Below are 26967 nucleotides of genomic sequence, written 5' to 3'. Positions count from 1 at the left end.
TAAAAATGGCGTTGCGAAAATTCCTCAGGTCCGCCCTCGTTGCCGGGGGTAACGGGTTTTGCGACGGCTCGTTCGAGCGGTAGGGAAAGGAAAGGAAAGGGGAATTGGGGGCGCAATGCGCCACTCGCGATTTCTCCCGCCATAATGCACATCCGCAATAATCCGCCGCCTGCACGCGAACCCTCGAATTGTGCACGCCTTGTACGCACAATATACCAACACGCAATTCCGCAAGGTGCATACAAGTAATGCAGCCCATGGCCGAAGGGGCGACTCGAACCCTGCTATTTTTTGCCCTTTCATTTTAATTCCTCTTTCCCTTCACTCTGTTATACATATGTACCTACTTCCTTTTCGCTTTTGCCATGCGAAACATAGCGTACAACACGTGTCTAAATATATATAATATATATAAAATTATACATATATGTATACACATGTGTGTGTGTGCGAGCGAGTAAGGCTGCAGGCAGCCCTTTTTGCCCGTGCAGTTGAAATTGCACCGCGTTGGCTAGTCGCTCGTTGCAACGGATCCGGACGGACGCGTTTCCTATCCGTTCCGTTTGTCGTTTGCAAAATAAAAAAAAATAAAAATTTGCTCCAACTATTTTTATAAATTGTTTTGTTTTTGATTTTTTTTTTCTCTCTCCCTCTCTCTCTTTTTTTTTATAATCTTCTCATCGCACACTCGGTATCCTCAGTTTCACTTACGTTAGATCACGTTGTTGTTTAACGATGTACTGTAAGCATATATTTGTTAACAAAGAGGAGGGATCCCGCAACTACACATATCCGGAATCGGAGAGGAGATGATATTTTACATAAATATCGATGCGGAAGACAAATATAATGCGCGTATTATATAAGTATTATAATAATATGATTTGAATGAGTTGCGCTCTAATCACGTAAGTTGAAATTTTTTCTACTTATTTTATTTATTTATTACTTACATTTTTTTTTTTGTAGAATTTCACACTTGTTCAGCAATCATTAATCTATGATCGTGAATACGTATGTATATTTTTTTTTTAATTTGTCATTGGCGGAAGACTTTTTGTACCGCGTTTGTTCGATAGTTTTGTTGCGGATTGTATTTTGCTATATGCGGAATTATGGTGAATTTTTTTTTTATCTTGCGTGGCCGGATCTTAACACTTTGTTGCGAATTGATTTTATTATGTTAATATAAGAAATTCTGCTAATTATAATTTCACACAAACAACAAACTTGCACGGTTTAAATTCGTTGGATTTCGTCTTCCAAAAAAAGAAAGAAAAACAAAAGTAAAAGAAAAAAAAATATTGAGCTTAAGTTTATCCTCTTTTTCTTCATTGGCTTTTTCTTCCTCTACTTCGACGAAATTAACGCTCGTTTTTCGTAGCTTGTCGAATGCGTCAGGTCCTTTTCTAGTAAGTAAAGTAGTAGACAAGCATTCAAAGTTGAACAATAATGTCGAACTAAAAATACGAACTAACATCAGAGTTAGGTAAAAAGGTTCACATAATTCAACCTCTACACATGTGTCGTATATTATAAAAGTATAAATTGCGTTTTCGTTTAAAGAAATGATAAATAAACGAATGAAAAATTTCTTCACCGTTACGGTGAAATGAATGAGAATTTAATTCATTCAATTCAGTTTATATATTCACTGTTCACGCTACGAGACTTGACTTCTGACGGCTTTTTGGCCCGTCGCGTCGGTAACTATACAATATTCTATTTGCACGGGAATTCGAGTACCGGAGGATGTTCAATTTGTTATAAGAAACACCATTTCTTACCCTTTTGTAATCACCTCTGTTGGGCACACGGTTAATTCTTTTCTTCTTATATTCTTCTCATTTATCAAACACTCAGGGACACTTGCGATATATATATTTTTTTCTCTGCATCTATTTTCTTTCATCTCGATCGTCGTTCTTTACCTTTATTCACTCTTCTGTGAGAACGTGTCAAAAGCAAGCTGTAGCTGCTTTTGTATACGTGTATTATTATCACTGTTACTATATTCTTTTTACTTTCTTTCAGTCTTTTTTATCCTCTCGTTTACTTAAACGACAATTTTTATTTTCTCTTCCCTCTGCAGGCCGCAAAAAGAAAGTCGTAATCTCAGATATTACGGAAAATTGAAGTGAAAAATTGTACCAGGCGCTGTACAAGGCCAGATAAATATTGTCAATAAATTAACAATAAGACTTCAATTGACACGGAATTTAAGGTATACAAAAATTTTACTGATGATATTAATTTTCATTGCATTCGTTTTTTTTCTATAATTACATGAAAGAAATCAGAAAAAGTTTTGACAGGATATTAAATTCTATCGTTCTTGTTTTTTTTTTTTTTTTATTTCTACGGTCGAAAGTTTCGACGATTATGTTTCACACGTATGTGTAAAAGTAGCCTCATTTATGCAGAAGTAATTTGCGTATAAAATTTTAACCATGCATATATATCGCTTATGAGAAACTTTCCGGAGTTTCTTTATTTCACGAACCATGTTATGATGTATTTTAATTAAGACTGGTATTACGCAGCCTGATTACGGTCTTAAACAAGATAAGAAGATCTACGTTCAGTTATACATACACCGAATACGGTGAGTTAATTACTATTTTATAACATACGATACGGTGATAATTTTCAAAACTTGTGATATCGTTGAACCAAGTGTTCGATCAATGATGAAATAAAATTGACGAGAAGAGAAGAAACAGAAAAAAAAAATGTATAACCGTTTGAAAGTCCGTTATAAGAAATAAAACGGATATAAATTATACGATTAGAAGTCGAAACGATTGTCGAATAGAGTTGGAAAAAGTTGAAAAATAAAAGTAGGAAATGTACATAAATCAGTAACGAACTTGATGATACTAGGAAAATAAAAAATCATTAGCCCTAAATCATCGAAATGTTAATTAATTATCTGCGCAATATAGTTTCAATTACCTACGCTTGTACGTATATTCGTGTCACGAGAGAATTTTATGGCCGATGGCATTTTAATTGTTTGTTTTATACGTGTAAATGCCACGAGATAAATATATTTTGGTCGATGGCACATTTTATTTCTTTATTTGTTTCTTACTCTGTTTCGTACAATATCTAGAACCGTGCCACGAGTAACGATACAATTGGTCGATGGCAATGCGTTGAGCGATTGAGTTTCTGCATGTTAGAAAATGGCTAAAAAGAATTTAAAAAAATACTGATTCCAACCCTCTGCCGACACGATTTTCACGATACCGTAAAGAAAAAAAAAAAAAAAAAGAAAAGAACAATAATTAAACACTAGTAATAAAATTAGAAACATGAACTACAATTTCTACAGTAGTTTCTTATACGTATTTAAATATTCAGTCACCGATTTTTTTGACTCGTGGCTAATTATTATGTAACGAAGAACGAACGCTTTATCCTTTATTTTCTTTACGTCACATGAGTGGCGACACTCGAATTAATAATGTGTGCCAATCAAAGGAAGCCGGTATTTCTCATAAACGATAACTCTTCACTCCAGTAGATGGAGTTATTTTTAACGTTTTGCGAAAAGTATACGTAATCGCGTATTCGTATATTGTGCATACAAATAGGGTATTTATTTTATTTCATTTTGTTTCCTCTTATTTTATTTCATTTTTTCCATCAGTATTTCGAGATAAGGTTGGGTCAAGTCTGCAAGCTATGCTGCTTGTAATACATTTAATATGTGTAACGTAATACGTAAGAAATATGCTGTAATACCACGAGATTGATATCCGCGAGTCGATGGCGCAATTTCTTCACTCCTATTCGTTGGAAATAATAATCTTTCAAGATTTCTTGCTCTCGTCGTGATTTAATATGCTTTAGGAAAAAAAAAATCCTCAGATGTAGGTTACGTGAATAATTCATAATTAGTTCTTACGAATTACGAGGAGCATGCAATTTCTGTTACGTGGTATTTAGCCAGTTGATAAATTTTTATTCTCAAACTAACGAAATTTCTTCTTTCTCGATTTCATGCACCAATCATACCGTCGACGAGTTGATCGATACGATTCTTGATGGAGACGATAGAAATTATGGTAAGCCTTAAATAAATATTAAGCCGAGTCCAAATCGTGGCAGTAGATATATAATTCCGATTCTGCGTACAGATTCCGATACCGACATCTTACCGACATTTTTAGCCGCCTTACAGCTCAAACGCAAACCCTTTTTTCAAACGCACATTATCCTCGCACTGTTCAACTTTATCGATCATCGGTAAAACGTCGGTATCGGAATCTGTACGCAGAATCGGCATTAACATATCTACTACTCGTGGATTTATCCTTTGTACAACGATTGCAATGATCCACCGACGTGTAGAAATTGCGATACTGTAATAAATGAGATCGATTTTCAAATGAAATATGTTGAAATGAAAGTTTTTCGAGACGCAGAACGAGATGCAAGAGATTTTGCGCTATTTACGAGTATCCGTGATGCCGCATGCGCGAGCTTCTAGATCCCCTGTAATCTCCGTAAGTTGGCAAGGGTTATCGGGTGATACGAAAGGGCGACGCGGGTCTTTGGAAGCCAGCGAGTAAACAGCCTATCTCATTATTATAACCACTCGGATAACAACTCTTATTTTATACGTATATTATATAGTTTATGTAAGCTGTCATCTCTCGGACCAATTAAAAATTTTTGATCTATACGTGTAATTATAACGTGTTTATGCGTACGATTATACGTGAGACTAGATGTGGATCGCATGGATATTAATTCGAATTTATGTACTCGGAGCCAATTATTATTGAGACGCACGGCTGTTCCTCTTTCTCTAGGCATTTCAATCTTGAATCTTATCCCTTGCTTCAACTTTCATTGTGAATAATAACGAAACTCACCGATTATTATTCAATGAAGATGATGAGGTGCTGTAGAGAAAAAATCAAGGCAAAACTCAAAATAGAGCTAGAGAGAAAAAGAGAGAGAATTAAGGATAGAAATGGCATTGAATAAATTCCGTAAAATATATAAATTGAAGAAGATTAATTGGAAAGATAATTTTAATTACAGTGGTTACGGTGGCTTAATATGTTTTTTTTTTTTGTACTCCAACTCAAAAATACAGTTTTAGATACAGGGTGAAAATTAATCACCAGTATGTATACCTAACTATATTTTCTCCAAATTCCAACAATATTTAAGCCGTTATTGTTACGATGCCCGTTTTAGCGGAATTTTAAAAATAATAATCAGTCGCCATCCTTATAGATGGTCGATAAATCATTGAATTCAAAATTCATTACGCAGTATTGATCGAAAATGACTCAACTATGAAGACAATTTTAATCGCGTTAAAAGAACGCCCTGTATATATACAGAACGATTATCTAACAGCTGATTGGTCCGCCGTCTGTTACAATGTAATGCGCATGCGCCAAGATCCAAGAGCAGTTGTTTGCCAGGGTGACCAACCATCGTGAACGTAACCTCAAAAATTTTGAATTTAACGGTTCGCGTATGCGCAATACGTTGTAGCAGACGACGTACTCTGCATATAATACCTCGTTCATAGGTTACAATTAACCCATTCGCTTTATTGTACACTATAGTCTACGATCTCGATTTTCGTTACTTACAATTTTCGCGAGAAATACCGCACGCATCAAACAGGGGTAAAATTGTCTAACAAATCAAGTGCGACTATTTATATCGCAGAATTGTTCTCGCAATGGGAGAAAAGCGCAGATTTCGAAAAAGAAAAACTCAATTTATAAAACATGCCCAAAACATCTCAATAATCGTGCAAAAAGTATTTCTTTACTCAAACAAAGGAATCCCGAGTCAGTATTTTCATATCAAATTGAACGGTTTAGCAACAAGTTTATCACACAATCATCGAACCATACAGATATACGTACAACTTATTCGACGTTTTACGCAAGGAACTTTTCGCTGAAGGAAAAAAAGGTAACGATTTTTTAACAAGACGAAATTCTTTTTTTTTTTTAAACCAACAGCTTTTCGAAGAGCGTGAAAAGCCGAGGGGGAACGCGACGCCGGGGATAAAACAGCGGCGGTAATTCCGGATGAAGCCGGTGCGGAGCACCTGCCAGATCATCCGGACATTTCGACGGGTGGTTGCAGCTTGGATGCAGCCGGCGCAACGACTCTCTTCTCTCCGAGGAGATGCTGGTGCAGCTGAGCAGCTAAGATGTGACGTCACGGTGGCCGCCCGGTCTCGGGACTAATATGGCAAACCGGTCAACCGGTCTGACGATCCCCGGTTTCGAACCAGCTCCTCCTTCACCGTCTGCCGGATAACTGTTCAAAAAGATCGGAACCATCGCGCGGCATCGCCTGCTTGCTCTTTAACGTCAATTTTATTTTTACTTTCACGTAATAATTGCTCGATTTCGGATTTGTTGCTAGACATCGCAACCCGAGTCGTGAAATGTTACACGATCGAAAGATGCCTACGACATTTTTTATCTTAACAATTATCTTTTTCTTTTTTCAACAAACAATTTCCCCGATTATTTTTCGTTACATGGTTTTCGAGTCTTACTGGTTCAACCGTTGTTACAGTATAATTAATTACTAGTGCGGTATTGTTCAGCCGGAATTGGAATTACCACTTTTCTCAGACTCATTTTTTTTTTTTTTTTTTAATATAATTGAAACACCTTTGGCTGGCAATTGTTCATTAATATTACATTTTATATTTCTTCTCGTAGGAGGTAGAATGTATAATGAGCTCCGTTTTTTCTTGCATAGTCTCAAGAACTGTAATAAAATTTGAAGCCAGATATCTTGAGTCTGAAAATTCGATTATCAATATTTCGGAAAACAATCACAATACGTGACTGGGAAAATGTTTACACATTGTACATATAATATTTTCACTATTTTTTATTCAAAATTGATTCAGACCGTTTCCATTCACGGATAACACTGTTGTAATAATTTATTTATAAATAACCTAGAACCTCAAGTTACAAGTACGAGGAAATAAAATGTTAATAAATTTGAAGAAAAACCGAAGCAATCGGTTATTCTCAATTCTTTCGTTATCCATCTTTGTTAAGCCGATGAATAATTTCTTCTCCCGCAGAGTTAATCATTGGCTCATGCTCTGCCAAGTTGGCAATAAGGATACGGAGGCCAGGATAACGTCTCGTTGGGACGTTGATCCCTGCGGAGGAAAAACATATTGTACACACGTGGGTACACACGTATAGCTATAGAGAGGTGTGCCTAAGGTAGTTGCATTTTCATTCACGCTGCGTCTCGGACAACGGGTTGGATAATTTTTTATTTTTTTTTTTACTTTAAATGTTTTTTTTTTCAAATTCATCTTTTCTTTAGATACCCGAAAAGAACTAAGGCACGAGAGAAAAGCGCGATGAAGAAGAAGGGGCTTGCAAATTTCAACGTACGACAATCCCAATCACGCTGATAAACGGCACCGTATCGAAATATTGCGCAGTATTCGCGGATAAAACGGAATTTCGTTTCTCGAGTTATAGAAACTTGAATCTCTCCTATTTTTATGGAACGAAAATTGCCGAACGGAATATACTGATATCTGATATCGAAAATGCATTATTATTATCCAAGATGTAATTTATCGATTGAAAAAACATTTCATTGTTCTAGAAATAAACTTAATTATATAATATTTTTTTTTCTATCATCCCTGGTACAGGGTAACGGGTTGTATTCAGCTTCAACTCCATGATGCGAATTTCCGCCATCTTCCGCGATCCGGAGGGTTGGTCCATAGGGATGCTGTGCGATCCTCCCCGCCTTCTCTTTGATTGGAGAGCTGCGAGGGGATCAGAATATGGAGTCCCTGCTTCATCCTTCTCAATTTCAGCACAATCACTGCATACGGCACATGCGTACGGGAAATTGTAAGGACGAAATGGAGAGAAAAAAAAATGGCGAGATTCGGTCGGAGTGAAATTTCGATGCAATTTTGGAGAATTCTCTGCCACGTTGGAACGAAAAAAAAAAGAAAAAAAATTCTGAGCGGCAACTGTTCAGAGAATTCTGGAAAACCTGGAATTGTCATGGTACAAAAAATGGTCGCAAATTCTGGAATAGTCAGAAAAATGTCAGGGATTTTTGCGGAAAGTTAGAAAATCGTATACTATATATTTTTCTCGTATCAACATGTCCCATAATTTTTTTCTTTTTTTTTCTTCAAGTTTTAGGTACATTAAATCGGATACAAATTTTTTACCATCGCCGGAAGGTTGTCTTCAAACTTTGAATATTCCTAAATATTACCTTACTTCGTACTTTTTTTTTTTCAATTTTCTATTACCAATTCATCCGAATTGGTGAGGGAAAATAACAAGATTTTTTTTGTGGAAACCTTGGAAAAGTTACGGAATTTTGTGGTGGAGATTTAGTGGCTACCGTGAAAAACCATTGTATACCTGCATCCCCGATGTTTCTTATCTTTTACCCATGAATCCGAAGGCAGTTATTTAGTGGTCGAATTTCCCCAGGCACGAATGTGTATATGTGTGTATAACACACACGATATCACGCGATCTCATTTAGACCATCGGGAAACCACACAACGCCTACATAAACGTTCAAATTATTGGATGGTTATATCAGGGCCGTAATAAATGTGGTGTTGCAATAGTTTCGCTCTTTTATTCTCTTCCGTGCAAGTTGCGAGCCGACTATTAAGGATTATAATTATGTGTTTCAGTCGTCCGACTGAAGAGTTAGGAAAAGAGATGAAAATCTGTTTGGAAAATCTCCAGTAGTGTTATTTAAAAATCACTGTTTCGCATTACAACTGTATAATACTGTGTAACGGATGTAAGATATTTTCAATGACTTTTGAAAGAATTTTTGAAGATCTGAATCTGGAAATATTGGAACGGGGTTAAACGGAAAGTCTTAGTTTAATCGTTTTGAACTTTCTAATTGCATAAAACATTTTCACAAACTGTGAGTTTCTCGGCTTATGCTATTCGAATTTCTTCACATTTGTGTAGTACTGGTTGAAAAGTCGTTAATTAATTTCTATGCATTCATAATAACACATTATTAATCTTTGACTCGAGCGCTTTAAGCACGAGAATCGTTTCGATTGTTTCTTATTTTTTCTTTTTTCAAACCTTCGAATCTATTTGAAATACTTTAAGAAATGACGATACGATCGTGCCGTCGTTAGAAAGTGGATTTCGCTCATCTATGGCCAAACGAATATCGCACAGAGTTTTAATCCACATATTTCTCCGCGAGGTGGGGTTTGAGGTTATGTGTTTCAAACAACTCGATTACCGCCGTATGCGTCAATTTATCGTTCCCAGCTGACCAGAGTCCACTTCCTATCCCCTGAACGACCACATGCCAAGATATTTAGAATCTAAACCGATCTTTTACGAGAAAATTAACGATTCCAGAGGGAAATTGAGATAGGAATTGTGGTTTTAGGCGGCAAACATTGGACAGGAAAGAGGCGATAAGGATTGGACGATACGCCACTGAAATTGGAAGAAACGAGGGAGTCGTTTCGACTCGTTAACGAATCGAATAAGGAGCGTCGACGTCGGTTGCGACTAGACGAGGACGAGGCTGTCGCAGGGCGCGGCTTCGCTGCCTTCGGACCGTTTCAGGATCAATACCTCAGCCACCGTTCCAAGGCTCCGCGAGTCTCGCCCCGAATCAGCTCCGAACCTACAGCCGGCTAATACCATTCGTTAGAGGAGTTGTAACCCCTTTAGAAAAAAAAAATAAAATAAAAATGTTATCGCCGTTTCTGATCCGTATTGCCGGTTCGTTTCCGATTCGTAATGCCCGTTTACGCCTCGGGGAAACCCTCCAGTGACTTTGTCACAGTTAGCGATAGCCACTTGGCTAAGAATAATCGATGCAAAAAAAAAAAAATCAAATATGACTTGATAGAATTTTTAGTCATTATTAACTGTCACCCGAGTATCCAAAGCTTGCTGAAATCGGCTTAAAAGTTCGGTTTACCGACTTCGGACTGTAGTGAGATACAATTCGGAGAACGCATTGCTTGGGACGTTGGTAATTATCAGGTCGTTAGTCAGACAGGAAACCAATTACCTATTATCCAGTCGACTAAACCACTGGTGGAAATAATATCTACGTCAAACTAATGAGAAAAATTGCAGGTCGTAGAAAAATGTGGAAAATAGCAGAAAATCTTAAATAAAAGCGTCAAAGATTGGAAAGAATCGTGAAAAATTATAAAAATCTACGACTTTCTACGAAGTATCATAAAAATGACATATTGGGAAGTAGATTGAATTTTTTTTGGTTCTTCCGTTGAATTTGGTAGAAAACTACCGGAATTAACGGAAAATTGTTAATATCTACGACGTTTTATAAAAGATCATTTTAATTCAGGTCCAAGTATGATGAATTTTTTTTTTTTTTGCTCGTAGAATCGCGTTGAAATTTTTAGCAAACTACAAGTTTCTGTCAAAAATTCTGACTTCCTATGGAAAAGAATTACAATTTTGAAAAGTACGAGTGCCAGTAAAAACAAAAAAAAAAAAAAAAAACGAAAACCTGCGCAACATTCCATTGGCAAACCTGGTGAAAATAATTTCTATGCAGCTTTAATTGATCGTTTTTCCAATTACTCGATCAATCGACGGTTTAGATTTATCCTTCTTTCGATTAATAGATCAATCGAAGTTGCATCATAATAATTCTGCAGGTCAATCGGTACGTGGATCGAAACTGTCGATTCATCGACTAATTGGAAAAACTCAATTCATCGATTAATCGATCGAATCTCACAATACTAGTCAAACGAAAATACAGTTCATTCCCTTTTTCGTAAAACGAAAATTCCATTCTCTGCAGTCGCGAAATTTTTTAAATACCGCGCAATGATTCCATGATTATTAATTAATTACAGGTTTATTCGATTCGTTGCGCCTGTGATAATCTTACTAGAATTCATCCAATCTCGAAACAGTTATTTGATTCGATTTCGGTATTTGAAAAGGAAAAACATTGATGTGTATCCTAAAAAAAAAAAAAAAAAATTGAAAATCTACTTTTGGTCATACAAATACAGCTCCACGAGTGATGTATCAAATGACTCTACGAACGTCTACTTACGACACGAGTATTGCAACAATTTTTGTATCGTTGTTTCATTGTACAAGATTAGAAACGCCAACTGTAAAACCACGTAGAAAAACACACAGACGGATATTATTACGTCCATATACATAACATTATAGGCATACTTCGTATGTTCTCAGACGTACGTTGAGGTGTGCAGTGTGTCGACGGAGCGTCTGTGCTATGCGAGATAAGAACGCGTGCGCGTGTTTCCGTCGCCGGAAGCGCAATCTCAAATAATATAACGAATACGTACAAGCTACGCCCCTGAATATTTTCCACCAGCTCTCTCGGGAGGCGTAGAATTAAAGAGGGAAGTCACAAGAAAGGGCTTTAAGTGCGATTTGAGAATAAAACAAAAATAAACGAAAAAAAAAAACAACAAACAAATAGATGAAAATAAACAAATAAAAAGTTGTTCTTCTTTGGAAAACATTGTCTCTGGGGCACTCGCGTATTTTCTAATGAATTTCCATTCCTACGCTTGAATACATCCCTATGATTAATAGACGCCGTTTAATTATCAGCTAATTAGTCAACCCTCCGGTAATGCGTTCTCTGCATTTATAGGTATAACGTAACTACCTGCGAAGATTAATTGGTATCTGGTTGTGTGGCATGACATCGTCGCGTTAACGTTGTGTGTTTTTTTTTTTTTTTTTTGTTTTTCACTTCTATTCTTTTCCCTCTTTCTGTGCACACGTAAACTCTTTTCGTTATCTCTCATTTTCCAAATCGAGCAATAAAATATTGGGAACGAACGGTCAATGTGTAGTTACGTGAAAAAGAAAGAACGAAAAAAAAAGGAAACAAAAAAAGTGAAATCCAGTGATTATTATTTTACAACATATCGAGAACACGTTAATTTGCTATACCTGTACTACGTACGAAAATACTGAATATTTTTCATCGATTTCCCACCGAGTTATATTTGCACCTGCACGACACGCGCGTATTAATAGCCGCAGGTGATTTCTTTCTTCGTTTTACAAAGTCGAGTACGTTCAGTTTTATAAAATTAACGTCTTCGGTGATAAAAAATTCATACAAGTATTTTCATTATAATGCCTTGGGATATAAATACTCGATCGAGGTAGAAATTTTGTGTTTCAATATTAAGAATATAAAAAATATATTAATTAAAATTTAATACACCTACGTCAAAGATTTTCCACCTAACAGATGATTCGATTCGATTCGATATTCTATAATTGATCAGCGTATAGGTACATACGCGACGATCTGAAACGCAAACGGTACGAATAAATCGGCCGACACCGATTCAACGTGAAAAGATTAACGAAGAAAGAAAAAGAAAATAATAATGAATAACACGTTGAAATATCTCGTTTTTTACGTATACAAAAGTCGTACTTTGTAGCCTGCGATGCCTCCGCACTTTGCCCGATGCAGCCAGCGTGTTCGTCAACAGCCGACAGTGTGCAGTTGGCTATTTTTATATCAAACAGAGTCCGCGATGGAAAAGCGAGACTCTATAAACGGGAGACGATTCATTGATCCGAACAAAGATAATTGTGTGATACGTGATACACGACACGCATCAGCGATACGTGTCCACTGCGTATGACAGAAACTTTGTACGACTTTGGGTTAATTAAACGAGTCGAACGACGTGATAATTCGTTTATCAATAATGCAGTTTCATTTCGCAAAACACGCTGCCCCGACGACACTGGAACATGGATAATAATTGCATGTGCGTGAAAAATACGACGATTACAGTGGCAACCGATGATCGCTCGATCTCGATCACAAGTTTAAACCTTCTCTATCATCCTCCTCTCAGAATTCCGTTCCAGCATCGATCGGGTGTGATTATATTCGCGTCGAAGTTAATTTGCATCTTGATTACTAGCTTGATCGGAGGACGGAGAGCTGCGTATAATATATATATATATATATATATATATATATATATAAAAATATATACAGGTATATAATACAGCTACCGAGTAATAAAATTCTCGCAAGCTGGTTCGAGGAAATAAAATAAAAGATCGTATCTTCTTCTTCTTCTTCTTCTTCTTCGTCTTCTTTTTCTTTTTCTGCTTCTTCTTCTCTCCTTTCTCCTCGACGAATTCGTTCGTGTGGTGAGAACCATAAGCAGGTGTATGTATATGCAACATATACGAAAGTTGCATGTAAGTATAGATTTGGCAACGCTGCGGGGCGCATATTTCACTGTCAGAGTGTTTACAATAAAATTAACTCCTACTCGCAAAGAATAAATGGAATATGCGTTTAGCATGACAAAAAGGCTGCCGATGGAAGCCTTGAGAATGCCGAGCCTCCAGTTTAATGTACATTCGTGCATATTATACCTACACAACACACAATGTTATAATACTGTACGTATCGGTGTGTGTGTGTGTGTGTGTGTGCGGATTCGAGCGGTCGTCACACTTGCGAAAGTAAAAAGTTTACGGAGATTTCTCAATTGGAGAAAAAAACACGCGAATTGACCAACGAACAACGAGGCGAAATTGATTTTTTAGCAAATTCTGAAACGCGTTCCTCGTCTAAATTAATTTATTATAACACACACGACTACGTTTTTGTCACAATTATGCATAACTGTACAACAATAATGTAGAATATGTATGCGCACGTTGTGCCTGCAATTTCACAACGTTTGATTAATTGCTCTTAGCTTTTATACACGAATACGTACATTATGTCTTATATATATATATATATATAAATATATAAGCCGTATATATGATATTCGCATTCCCGTTATTCCCTCCGTCGGACGAATTTATCGCATGCGGTGCGCGATGTGCGAAAAAAGCTGAAACAAGAACGAGAATTACTAAAGAGAGAGCAAAAAAATAAAAATTAAAAATGGATAAACCGCGTTAGTATCGTATCGAAGAAGTTTATTATTACTGCTTGTGGAACGCTGACAATGGGATTTGTTTTTTATTTTGCAATATCGGTATACGGCTACGAGATTGTGTATATTCAATATATTAACAGTTTTAGGCACGTATAATATTTCTGTATTTTGCGCGTAATATTTGTTGATGAATATTTATGCCGCCGTTTTTTTTATTTTTATGGTTTCTCATTCGGACTTGCAAAGTATCAGCTTCTTTGTACTTGTACAACGCATGTAATTGCAATTGTATTTGTGATTCACCATCTCGATTATATGCGTTTCGCATACACGATTAATCGCTTTGTTTTTAATACAGCTGCATTCGCAAACTTCCGCATGTTGTTTATCGCATGAGATGTAAAAAGAGAGAGAGAGAGAGAGAGAGAGAGCGAGTGAGAGAGAGAGAGAAATGGAATAATTTGCCGTTGACTGTGTGCAGAAAGCGAAGTCGTCGATGTGCAACATTGTAGCATATGCCATGTACTATAATTGAACGAGGAAGAATTTATCTCAACCAATCTGTATAATTGGATGCTTGCATTTATCCAATTCAACAGTGATTCTCGGTAAATTGATGAACACGGTTTGTTAAGGCCGTTGAATTTTCCATTCGAAAATTGATCCGTTGACACGGAGTTTGGGAAGAAAATTTGATTCAACGAAGAGTAGGAATAAATAATTATCGTAGTATAGTAATATTGTACTCGTTTGAATTCTAATTTGAATTGCTCAATTTTCACTAAACGTTGTTATGAATATGTTGCAAGGTTCAACGATTCGCGTAAAGACTCGAATCACGTTCTTTTAGTCTCACCGGACAATGTCCAACGCGTTATATAACTCGAATATCGCAGGTTTAATTTAAAAAGAATGTTAGTTCGTTATTCATTGTTAAGGAGCAGCACCAGTCAAGCTGAAATTTGAATCAACAGTTTCAGCGCCATTGCTCGACACCTCGATTAATGCAATCCGAGAATAAAGTCGGTAAGGTGGATCCCGGCATATCGAGAGGAGCAGAAAAGAAACGGAAGAAAATGTCAATACATGCGACATGATCAACCCAAACCAGCCCCGGAACAATGTCTCGCCAAAAAATAATCGATAGAAATGATATTTTAAACGGTGAAGGTTGATTGGTAGATATAATGATAGCGAGGTAGTTGAATTATGCCAAGAAAGGAGAACACGTAAGTTGTATTTACTATTCGCCTAACCTCAAAACACTTTGGCATCAATTCTTCGGCTGGATAATTACGAATTTTATGCAAGTTGGAAACTTTCGTTAAAAATTCGTCCGCCACAAATTTTCAACGGTATCATTCGCTCGATTCACAAACGGTAATTAAGCATTATTGGTGTCATTTTTTTTCATACGCATCATCGGCAAAATCAGCAAGGCGAGAACATGGGAGAGGGACAGGAGAGAGCGTATGAACACTTACTTCAAAACACTTGGCGATCTTTTGCCGCCTCATCAGGATGGCAGGAAACGGAACAAAGTCGACATTCTAACTCACGCGGCAAAATATATAAAAGAACTTCACGGGCGGATGGAGGAATTGTTTCACGCTCATGCCTCGGACGTACACAGTGAGTCGACGGTTATAACTTTGGGTCTTCTCATCTCTTTAATTTGTTCTTGTTTACTTTCTCGTAGAAGAGGAGCTCGTGCGTCTGAAAAAACTTGTCACTCAACTATTTTCACGCACCCAACTGCTTTCCGCGCTGCTGAAAGAGGCTGGGATATCTATTCCAGCTGAGCCGGCCATCGAAAAGGTATCGGCGTTCAAATGGGTGAACAGAATTGGTGCCGAGGACATTGAGAAACTTTTTCCAAGGGTAGAAGAAAGTGAGTAACCTTTTACTACATTTGTCGTGAATTTCAGAATGAAAATTGAAGATATTTTTGATCTCTGTTTGTCATTTTTCTTACAGAAAAACGCTCCAAGAAAAAGAAAGAAAAAATTGCCAGAAACAAAGTGCCTTCTAAACGGAAATCTATCGTTTCATCCCAGTCAAAGTCGAAAATTGCATCGAATGATAATGCGGCATCAAAAAATACTGATCATAAAATTGAGGATCAAGAGAATCGTTTGAATACCTCTAACAAGGATAGTAAACGGGCCGATGATGAGGTGGACAGTGACGCTCCAGATGGGGGACCAAAAACGAACGTTCCTGCCACCACCAGTTCAAGTGAGTAGGTATGATGATGATGAGAGAATTACGGGAGTTGATTCTACATATCAATGTCCAATCACCTGATATATAATCGCTTGGTCAGACTGTGATTCATGGGACGGATGTAAAGGCGGATTTTAAAAAACAATGAATTTTTAAGATTATTAAAAAGAACATTACATTGAATAATTTTCAGACTTGCCCAATCATTTTTTTTTACTCTATTCGTCTCTCATTAGGTCAGAGTACAGAGGCTAATAATACTCCTCCGAAGCGTCGTAACAATAATTCTGGTAAGTATAGTTTGTTTAAATCATGCTTTCATATTAGGGACAAAATTTTGTATATGGTGTAGCAGTAGTTTTTATCTGTTACAGGAGCAAAAAAAGTAGGTTCACACAAAACGGTGAAAAGAAAAACCAAGACGAACCAGCAGAACAAAATTATCAATCAACCTGTAGCGAACATAACTTCTGGAACGCTCATACTGTCTCGCGGAAAAATAATGCCGGTTGTAACACCCATAACTCCACTGGCATCAAACATAATTGTCAACGGTCAATCGCAATCGACGAATCCGATTATTTTGAGCAATGCGCAACCAAATCAAATGATCGTTATGCAACATCTACCAAATCCTGCTCATAATTCAGTCATTCCTGTGTGTAATCAGACTCTTATCAATGCCGTTCAAAAAGTTACGTTGAATCCTGTTCCCAGCATTCAAACCAACATCATCGTTAGTTCCCAAGATTGGGTTTCGAACGTTAAGAGCATAATCCATGCAACGAAAATCAGTGGAAGAAAAAGCATTTTACCCAAGGGCAAAGAAATTACGAAAACAACGATGACTTATAAGGTTCCTATTCCAGCCGTTCACAAAGAGAAATCAGACAGATCTAAGGATGTAGTAAATCGGAAAGATGCAGAAGCGAAAACGAAGATCAAAAATGCTGCCAAGGGTGCTAAAAACCAGCAAAGTTCTAGTAAATCCGTTAACGTTGAGGAAACTTCGAAGGCGAATACGAAAAATCACAATTCTACTAACACCAACAAAGAATTGTCTGGATCAATTCCGTTGAAACGTATTTTGAATACGAAATCTACGAACCAAGATGAGCCTGATAGTAAGAAATTAAAAAGCGTAGATGGTTCCGACGATATGAACCAAGACGAAAATAACATGCAAACTAAGAATTCACAAGTGAACAACTCAGTTTCTACTTGTGAATCTATTGAGAGTCTTCAACATGTTGTACAAAAAATAGGCACTGAAATGACCGATGGACTTGCAAAAGATGACACGCCTACATTTGAAATCCACACCAATAAATCTAATTTAAATACAAATAGCGAATCACCGAATAATTCTAGTAAACATGAATATCTCCCATTGTCTTCCACCAATGAAAATTCCAGTACCTTAGAAACAGCTGAACCCAGCGTTTTATCAGCCTGCTCAAATTCAGGCTCGTTAACCGCTTTGAAAGAAGCTGATAGTGCAATCATAAAATCAACAGATTCATTGAATGCTGCAAGCTTAGGAGAAGCGCAAATTTCAACCCGGAATTGCCCGATGCCCAGTTTGAACGATGTTATAGCGGCGACCAGATTCTCTGAAGGAATGACGGTATCTACAGATTCTTCTGCGACGAGGAATGAAAAGCTCGAAGTATCGCCAACAAATGTAGGGGCGTCTGGATCCGCTGTCGCGATATCATCAGCTGTATGCGAAGGGAGTGAAAGGAAAGGAGCTGAAAAAGAAGAAACAGTTTCTGAAAATGTGAAGTCTGTCTGCAATCTTGGTACCAGATTCGATAGTCTACTTCAAGCGAATGTTAAGAGACCAGACATGGTTGAAAGCATCCCGACTCTAGAAGCTAGCAAAATTATATTGAATCTTGATACCAACACTACGACGACCTTGAAACCAGAAGCAAATTCAATTCCCAAGTCCATCAACGCAGCTCTGTTAAACGAGGACGACAACTTGCAAGCAAATAAAATTGGTAGTTTTGCTAAAGACGAGGGACTAAAATCCCTGTCATACAGTGCTGACAATAGTTTCATTCCAATCAGTAGAACGGAAGCGCTGCACTCGGACTTGTCTAACGACATATTCGCGTCATTGCAAGTTCCATCAAGTTCTCATCATCCAGAATCTATATCTCCAACTGCGGCATTTCTGATGGCTTTTCCTCTCGTTTCGAGTCTAAACGGAAAGACTGAAGTGCTGGAAGAAGAAATGAAAGAAGACTTTAAAGATCGTAGTCAGACACCACCGATGCTTTTGCAAATCGGTGCCATGGAGCCTAATAGCTTCAAGCTCAAGACGAGTGCGGCTATTGTGTCGAAAGAAGGCGCAACTAATGCACAACATGAAGTCATAGAGGGTGAGAAGAAAATTGTCAGTTCGCATGTCGTATCTCAGCAGGCAACAAGCACCATGCAAAATTCGATGACTGAGAATAACAAGGAGGTGGGGAATTCGTCAAAAATTACTAATGAACAACCTGATGTTAAAGAGAGTCAGAATCTTGGCGGAAATTTGGAGACGCATGATAAGAGAACGCCTCAATCGATGGAAGTTGAGCTGCCAAAGTCAATGCCGAAAATTATACGCACCGAGAATGTTAAGGAGCAGTATAAAATCGTCCAGACATCGATACCGTTATCTTTAACAACTCCTGTCGAGATGAATAACACCTTTGCATATACATCCCCGACTTCAACGACAGTTTCCTACAGTGCTCCATCGGCGATAACAACTTGCGCACCTGCTCAAATTCAATCTTCCCCTGTCGTTCACCATAATAGATCTGTGACAAAGAATACACAAAATATCATTGTACCTGTTGTAGCTAGCGCTAGTTCTGTGTCGGATTCTTCGACTAATTTGGCAGAAGGAATTAATTCGAGATTTCAAATGCCTGCGGAATCTCATACCTCGATTCCTGTTTCTCGGTCAAAATACGATTTACGTCCGCAATATACGGCGACGCAAAATTTCATACCAAATTATACCAATCTGAGTAGGAATATGGAACTACCCCAATATACTCCGCCAACGTTTACCAGTTCCGTTCATAAAACACCCCAGAATTCGCTGGGTAATGTGTGCGGAATTACAAATGTTTCGCAAACGTTGACGCAGTGTCACGTTATGCCTAAAAATCATACGTCCTCTCAAAATCTGCACATAAATTACCCTGTTCATAACAAAGAATCGCATGTTGCTACGAGCACAGATCAAACTCAAAACTTGAGCGACTCTCTACGATCGAAACAACAAAATCAAGATCACAGACACGAGACCTATCACACAAAAAAAGTTGAGGCAGAAAACTTTGGACAAAATTTTTCATTCACCAAAGATAACAACGTGGTCAATCCGCAAAATCAAACAGTTCAGGGTAATTCGAATGCAGTGATGTTCCAAGATAAACACTCAACTACTCAGACTTACATGCCTTACAGTAAGGATTCGAAGAAAATTACTAGCAGTATGGTTCCGACTGTGTCTAGTGGGAAACTAATTTTGGAAAATACAGTTCATTACCCACAAAATTCTATGGTTGTAGCGTCGAACTACGAGCAAAGCACTGTTACGGATAATAATATGAAATCAACGACAACGGTTGCGCACAATTCATCAAACTTTAGTATATTGTCATGGACAACGTTTTCTCCTGCCGGAGGGAATAATAATACAATGCATTATGAACAGGGTCAAGTATCAGCTGATACTACAGAGAATAAAACGATATGCGAAAATTTTGGCTACGTTCCACTGCATAAGGAGAATGTTGGCTTTACTAACATGCTGCCTGAGTTTTCAAATGACGCTGGATTGAACGTGAACAAATTGGGAAACAAGCCGATGGTTCAGGCGCAAAAACAGCCATTCATCGATCAACCAAAGTCTCAGAACATTCAAACAACATTGGCTCTGCAGAAGCAGAATCAAAATCCGTCTGCGGATTACAAATTTAGTAACGAGAATAAAACAAAAGCTAAGTACACGATCGAAAATAATTCTATGCAGTCCATTTATGCTAACATGGAACAGCAGGCGAAACATCAAACGATACCTAACAAACAGGAGAAGTCAAACTATCCGATGCCTAGTTATAATCCGCAAGTATTATTTAATGTTCCAGACACCATGCCTCAAGTGAAGTACTCTACCGAAAACTACACTGGGGCCAACTTTAAGTACACAGAAAAACCCCAGCAGAATCAAAAATATCAGCCAGCTGGTCAGAGCCATGCTGTTCCTGCCCCATTGGAACAAACAAATTCAGTTTACAAGCAGAGTCAGAATGGTAATAAGTCGAAAGCACAGCAAATCCGGCCTCCAGTTAATTGGATGATGACACCAGAAATAAAACACAACACCAATATATCGGATATAATTTTGCCACCAATAGGAAAAGAGCTTGAATATTGCCAGAACAATTTGTTTGCCCAAAACACGAGCTACAATCAAGGTGCTACCAATCAGTTTTACAACAACTACGACGTAACTCACAGCTTTCCTAACATACCCGTCTTGCAAAACGAACCAAGGAAGGTTGACACTTTTTATTCGGAAGATCAACCCTTCTCATGGTCACCTAATAAAAATACGCACGTTCCAGAGCAGACCCAGACCGTTAAACCTATCGATCAGCATATCGTACCATCTACGCTGCCAACTTTGGTAGGTGATTTAGCGTTGGGTACAAATATACCTGAGAAGCAAAATTTCCTTTTTGGGCAGATGCCAGCCAGGCTTCCAACCGAACACAATAAAGATCTGCTGAAAGAGAAGGAGTCGAATGCTACTCGTGAATTCCATACTATATTGAATCCTCAAAACGGGCAGCAGGTGCCACAGGGAACCTTTTTGTCCGTGAGTCAGCTGGTAGAGCACGAGAAGGCTGAGAAATCTCAGCAAGCTAGAAAACATCAAAGAAAGAGCACGAGTCCTCGCGGTAACGGTAAACGCCAATTGGACATTAGAAAGCAAGGACCGAGCGATCAACTGCATCACGAAGATCCAAAATCTAGCGTTCAAACTTTCTCCGAGCAAAATTATCAGCAAAAGTATCATCAGAACGATGCTCACTGGAGGAATCGAAATTGCAAGAGCAATTATACAGCTGAGGCATTAATCGGGACCAACACGAACGTGCAGGACGATAACCAGCAGGATAAACACGCGTCTATAAAGTTCACTCCGAACTATGCTCAAAATAAATTCTCAGGCGCATTACCCACTGACACTATGATGCCGATTAATTACTTCTCTAATGCCGATGATGGCAGTAATTATGGTCAAACTAATCAGAACTTCAACTCGTATGCTTATTCTTCGAACGCAAACATTTATCCAACAACTAATTTCATAACTAGTATATCAAATACGCCGTCTAGCTACATGATGCCTCTGCACGAGAATTCGGACTACTTGGAACCAAATTCATTCCTTCTGCCAAATGCCTCCGCTTCTAACACCCTAAAGTCCCAGCACTATACAAGCAAGCATCAGAACTGCGATAAACGGTCGTATTCTACTCCCAAAAGAAGCAAACGAAAACCGGAAATAACACAGAATATAGAGTTTCCAATGCCTGGAATTAATTCACCGCTGGAGGATTATCACCCCTCATTCTTGTCGCACGCTAACTTGTACCAAAATCCACCCCAAGCAAATATATACCCAAAAGCTGTGAATACTAATTTGCCTGGATTGCCAATGCCCGGGAACCAGAACGCTATTGGCTCTGGTGAATTACCAATGAATTCGAATACCGCAAGAGGAACCACTTCCAACAGTCCCATGGTTATGGCACATCCTTCTGGCACTAGCCTTACCAATTTCAACTTGAGCACAATCTTTCCCGAGATCAATGACAAGGTATGCAATCAATAGAGAGATTCCTCATTCACTTGCTTATTTATATTTGCTCAGTTTTACTCGTTCAGCGTTACATTTTCCCTGTTTTTTAGGTTCAGGTTGCAGGATATAAACCGCCAAATAGTATGCTGCCTGGTTTAACGCAGCCAACTGGCCACACGTCAAATTATACTCAAAGATCAAACTACTCTAATTCGCTGGGCCATGTTCCCCAGGTATAAGATTACTTTTTGACACATATCTCTTGGCACTTCCTTTACCCTCTTGGTTCTAATACCGACTCTTTTATTTCCAGGTTTCTGAATCAGCTCAGTTCCCCAACAACATGACACCCTCGTCGAGTGTGCACTACAAAAATTGATACGTAATTAATTGATTGTGCGTATGGAACTTGGGAATGTGAATACGCGGACTAATTTTTAACAGAAGCAATAATCCTGTTACTTTTGTACAAATGTATATATCTATATATTATATAAACTTAGAATATAAGAATAATAATTTGGAAAAGAAGAGTTAAAGCGGAACCCCGAACGGTGTTAAACAACAACGAAAATACGTCTATTATTTTATACCAATAACAAAAATACTCCTGAGGTTTAAAACGTGTTTTCAAATTCAAAATTAAATTCTCCTGTTCCATAAATCGACGTTTGAATTCACCAACGGAAATCCATTTTCAAATTGCGCGCGTCTCGCAAACGGACGATTCTACTCCAATGTTAGTATGTGTTATTCGTATATCTAAAAGCACGTGAGCTTAACAGACGACGCGAAGTCACGTGATATTTTCAGCCGGCAGCTGTGTGTTATCATTACATTACCTAGCGCGCTTGAGGCCGGTAAAAATACAGCTGAAATAGAAACTAGTTAAGGTGTTTTTCAAACCGGGTAAAGAGTGTAAACAGTCCTAAATGAAGACACACCCTAACCACTGAGTTCCACCACCATCCATACTTCGTTAAAAATAAAAAGAACCTAATCAAGGAAAGCAAATAAGGTAAAGCCAAGTCATGGATGGCATTGGTCTGTATCACACATTTCTACAGATCCATCGACCCCAGCTACAATCTTCAGGAGTACCGGAAGTATTCTGGGAAATATTGTTCAAGAAGCTGAAAGGCCAGGTCTTCGACTCCGGGATGATATTTCAGCTGGCGAGAATCGACTACGAGGAAATTGAGCGACCTCCGACAGAGCCGGTCTGGAAGTTGTTTGTGTCCTCGGAGAGCACCGTTTCGGCTAATAATCCGGAGAACATTTACCTGATCGATCATGCGTGGACTTATAGTATCGACTCAGCCAGACAGAATCTGCTTCAAGTTCCTGGTTTGCTGGATCGAATGTGTACTCTGATGGGCCTGGATGCAGACGAGTCTGTCAATAACGAAGAAAAGACGGAATACGTCCTGCGTGAGATGTGGCGATACAATCAATCCTATGCTCTGCGAGACGCAGCCAGTGTCGAAGACCGCATGCCCGTTTGGTACATCATGGACGAGGTTGGATCTGCCATCAACCATTCTGATCAACCCAATTTTCGCACTGTTCCATTTCTCCACGTTCCAGAAGGTGTTACTTACACGCTTTTATATCCGCTTAGGGATGTGGAACCGGATGAAGAGGTCACCAGAGACTTCGTCGAGGGACAGACTAACGATTCGATCACTAAACGTGCTCTGCTTCTACCATGGCGGAAGGACGATAGCTTCGTTGACGAGGATTTCACTCATATAGAACCTGGCGATGATTATTTCCTCGAAGGACATGTCAGGGAGACTCTGGCGGAGGTTAATACTGCGCCTCAGCTAAACCCAGGAGAAAGAATCAGGGTCTATTCACAGTACAATCTTGTCAAAGAGTTTCTGACCAATCCTTTGTTCGAGATAGTGGACAGTGAGCAAGACGCCAATATTTTATGGCTCACTTCTCACTTCAAAGAGTACAACGAGCTTAGCACCGATGCTCCTAATGTATTTGTTAACCAATTTCCGTTCGAAAATGTTATTACTATCAAGGACCTGCTGTGCGTTGTCTGCAGAAGACACGCAGATGCCAAGAAGTGCGACTTTGATACGCTTGAAACTTATCCGTTATGGTTGCCGACTACTTATAACTTGAGAACTGAATTAGTCAAGTTCGTTTCTTACTTCGAAAGGAGACAAGCCAAGGGACTGGACAATCACTGGATCTGTAAGCCTTGGAATTTGGCTAGGGGTCTGGACACTCATATAACGAATAACTTGTATCAGATATTGCGGCTTCCCAGCACCGGTCCAAAAATAGCCCAAAAGTATATATCGGATCCAGTTTTATACTCCCGACCTGAAATAGGAAGAGTTAAATTCGACGTCAGATATGTAGTATTATTGAAGTACGTCCAACCATTGACCGTGTACGTTTATTCAAATTTCTTCCTCAGATTTGCGAACAAAGAATTCGCCCTCAATAATTTTGATCAGTACGAGCAGCACTTCACAGTAATGAACTACGTCAACGACAATACGTCTCTGCATCATGTAAAGTGTGCTGATTTTATTCACGAATGGGAAAAACAGTATCCCAAATTTTCTTGGCGAAACGACGTGGAGAAAAAGATCCTCTCAATGTTGAAAAAGGTCTTTCAGGCTGCGGTTGCGGAAAAACCACCTCGCGGAATTGCCCACAATTTGCAAAGTAGGGCACTTTACGCTGCTGACATAATGTTGGAATGGAGGGACAAAGAGATCAACCCAGTATTATTAGAAGTTAATTTTACGCCAGATTGTAAAAGGGCTTGCGATTATTATCCAAATTTCTACAACGATATATTCAAACTTCTATTCTTGGACGTTGAAAACCCGACTGTTTTCCACAAGCTGTAAACCTGATTATCGTATCGCTTATTTTCATTACCAATATTCGATACCTTCAGTGTTCAAATGTACTGAATATTTAATATCGTTACTATTTTTCCAGTCATTAATTTACTTTGTATATAATTGCCTTGCGACATTTTTGTCATAATTAATTGTCAGTTTTGGATTAATTGAGAAATGTTGTAAGAATGACTTTTTAACACTTTAATTCATTTCGTGCCTAACGATCAAACGTGTATTCATATTTTGTACACGAGTATAACAACTGTACCTACGTTAATAAATCGTATGGATATGGAAGACGTGTAGTTTAACTCCTGTATCAAAATATGCTACTTTATCCTGCAATTAATAATTTTAAGATGCACTAACGTATAAACCCTGTGTAAACCACAATCCGGCAGGAAGGGATACAGAGATAAAAATACGCACGCTTTCAACAGTAGCAGTCTGCTCAATTTCACTATCATTTTAAATTTATCACTCTTGTCAGTATCAGTTATCCGGAGAAATATCAAGATATGTCTGCAGAGATACGAGCGACTCGTTCATTCGGTCGGATCAAAGGATGGACAGCTGGATCACAGCATCGCGTTTCATTTCGCTCTCATATCTTCTTGATCAATCATGATTACGTAATATCTACTTTTACAGTGCCTAGAGTTCTTTTTTCAAAAAATCTCAATCACATCTTAATATTCTTGATTCTTTAAAGCTTTTATTCACACGGAGCACCCGGCCTGAGGGTTTTAAGCGCAACAAAAAAGCATAAATCAGGGAACCCTTCTGTACGCGGTGCACTTGCCCTCGGTAATCCGAAGGACAAAAGGACCGAAGAATAAAGCACCTCTCCCTAAAGACTAAAAATAACTAAGCACTTCAAAGGACCGCGGGTAAGCTCTATGCTGTCTAATGTAACGGGGCCCAATTAGAAGCACGGAGTTGAGCTGCTCACTGTGATTTCAGGGTGGCCAGCGTTTATCCAGCATCATTATGACTCGTGTTAATGTTCACGTGTACGGACAGCGGCTCCTATTCTTATCAATTATTATCATTTCAAGCCCATGCTCCGTGTGCCGATTACTTTCCACGTAGCGTTACATCTTGATTACTTAATTGAAATTCGTTAGAATTAACTAAGCTTGCCTGGCGAATGTGATTTATACAATTTTCTACGTATGTTTAGGGAAATTGGGTCATTTCGTAAAATTGTAAATACGCATAGTTGCTCGTGAAAATTTGTATTTTTTCAGTAAATAATCTACAAGCTACTAGAATTTTTAACAAAAATTGACAATTCTTTGCGAAAAACTACGCGTGTCAAACTACAATTTTGGATGAAGTAATACGAAATGTTCCAATTTTCGTGAAAATTCTTTGCTGAAAAATTGCGATTCATCTAGTTCTGTAATCTACAACTATAATATATCATGAATTACTAAAAGCGAGCTTGCAGAAGCTTTGGATCTTCATCGATGCAACTTATTCACGATCATTGAACCGAAAAATTGCACTTTTCAGCAGTCTGATTATAATCAAACATTGGTTTTGTGTTCTCTCAGCATCTCTAAGAACTATAAATTGTTCAAACTACACGGTCCTAGGAAATATTTTCGACCAGATTTCGGTCAGAGAGCCGCAGGTAAATGCGTGAGTTCAGCGTCGGTCTAATTAGTTGTAACTTTTTTACCACGTCTTTGCATAAGCTTAATTCCTGCAAACTGAGTGACTGGCGGTTCTTGCATCCATTCTACCGGTCCGGGTGGTGCAGCATCAGCGTCTGCATCTCGCCTGAAAGCCAAGCCTGGGTTGGTTCTGGTCTGGAGACGGGTTGTGAGTATTTTCATCGCCTTAGTGCCGCACGTGCACCCGGTCGACGCAGACGTAATTTTCTGGTCCCAGTGTCGTTTCGCTGCTTTCTTTATGCTGGTATCGCGCTACGTGTCTTTCTCCGAACTGTTTTTTCCCCTCCCGATGAAATTAAAGTGACATGACTACTCGTG

General features: G+C 38.4%; 2 protein-coding genes and 1 long non-coding RNA gene across 3 annotated transcripts; all 3 read left to right on the top strand.

Moving 5' to 3' along the window:
* Nucleotides 1-2611: 2611 nt before the first annotated feature.
* LOC124179887 lies at nt 2612-7029 on the top strand. Its single transcript, XR_006870166.1, has 2 exons — nt 2612-4073; nt 6006-7029. It is a non-coding gene; the product is annotated as an uncharacterized LOC124179887 (long non-coding RNA).
* An 8002-nt stretch (nt 7030-15031) lies between these two features.
* Nucleotides 15032-22604, top strand: LOC124179700. The gene is made up of 8 exons (XM_046564373.1): nt 15032-15210; nt 15417-15613; nt 15681-15872; nt 15959-16219; nt 16444-16497; nt 16582-22106; nt 22199-22321; nt 22402-22604. Exons 1-8 carry the CDS (start codon nt 15191-15193, stop codon nt 22465-22467), a joined length of 6438 nt encoding a protein of 2145 aa, XP_046420329.1. The 5' UTR covers nt 15032-15190; the 3' UTR covers nt 22468-22604.
* A 182-nt stretch (nt 22605-22786) lies between these two features.
* LOC124179701 (tubulin--tyrosine ligase-like protein 12) lies at nt 22787-25247 on the top strand. Its single transcript, XM_046564374.1, has one exon. It carries the CDS (start codon nt 23120-23122, stop codon nt 24968-24970), a length of 1851 nt encoding a protein of 616 aa, XP_046420330.1. The 5' UTR covers nt 22787-23119; the 3' UTR covers nt 24971-25247.
* The last annotated feature ends 1720 nt before the right edge of the window (nt 25248-26967 follow it).

The sequence above is a fragment of the Neodiprion fabricii genome, chromosome 4, assembly GCF_021155785.1.
Source record: "Neodiprion fabricii isolate iyNeoFabr1 chromosome 4, iyNeoFabr1.1, whole genome shotgun sequence".
Taxonomy (NCBI): domain Eukaryota; kingdom Metazoa; phylum Arthropoda; class Insecta; order Hymenoptera; family Diprionidae; genus Neodiprion; species Neodiprion fabricii.
The sequence above is the reverse complement of the archived record's forward strand: the minus strand, read 5'-3'. Positions and strand labels throughout refer to the sequence as shown.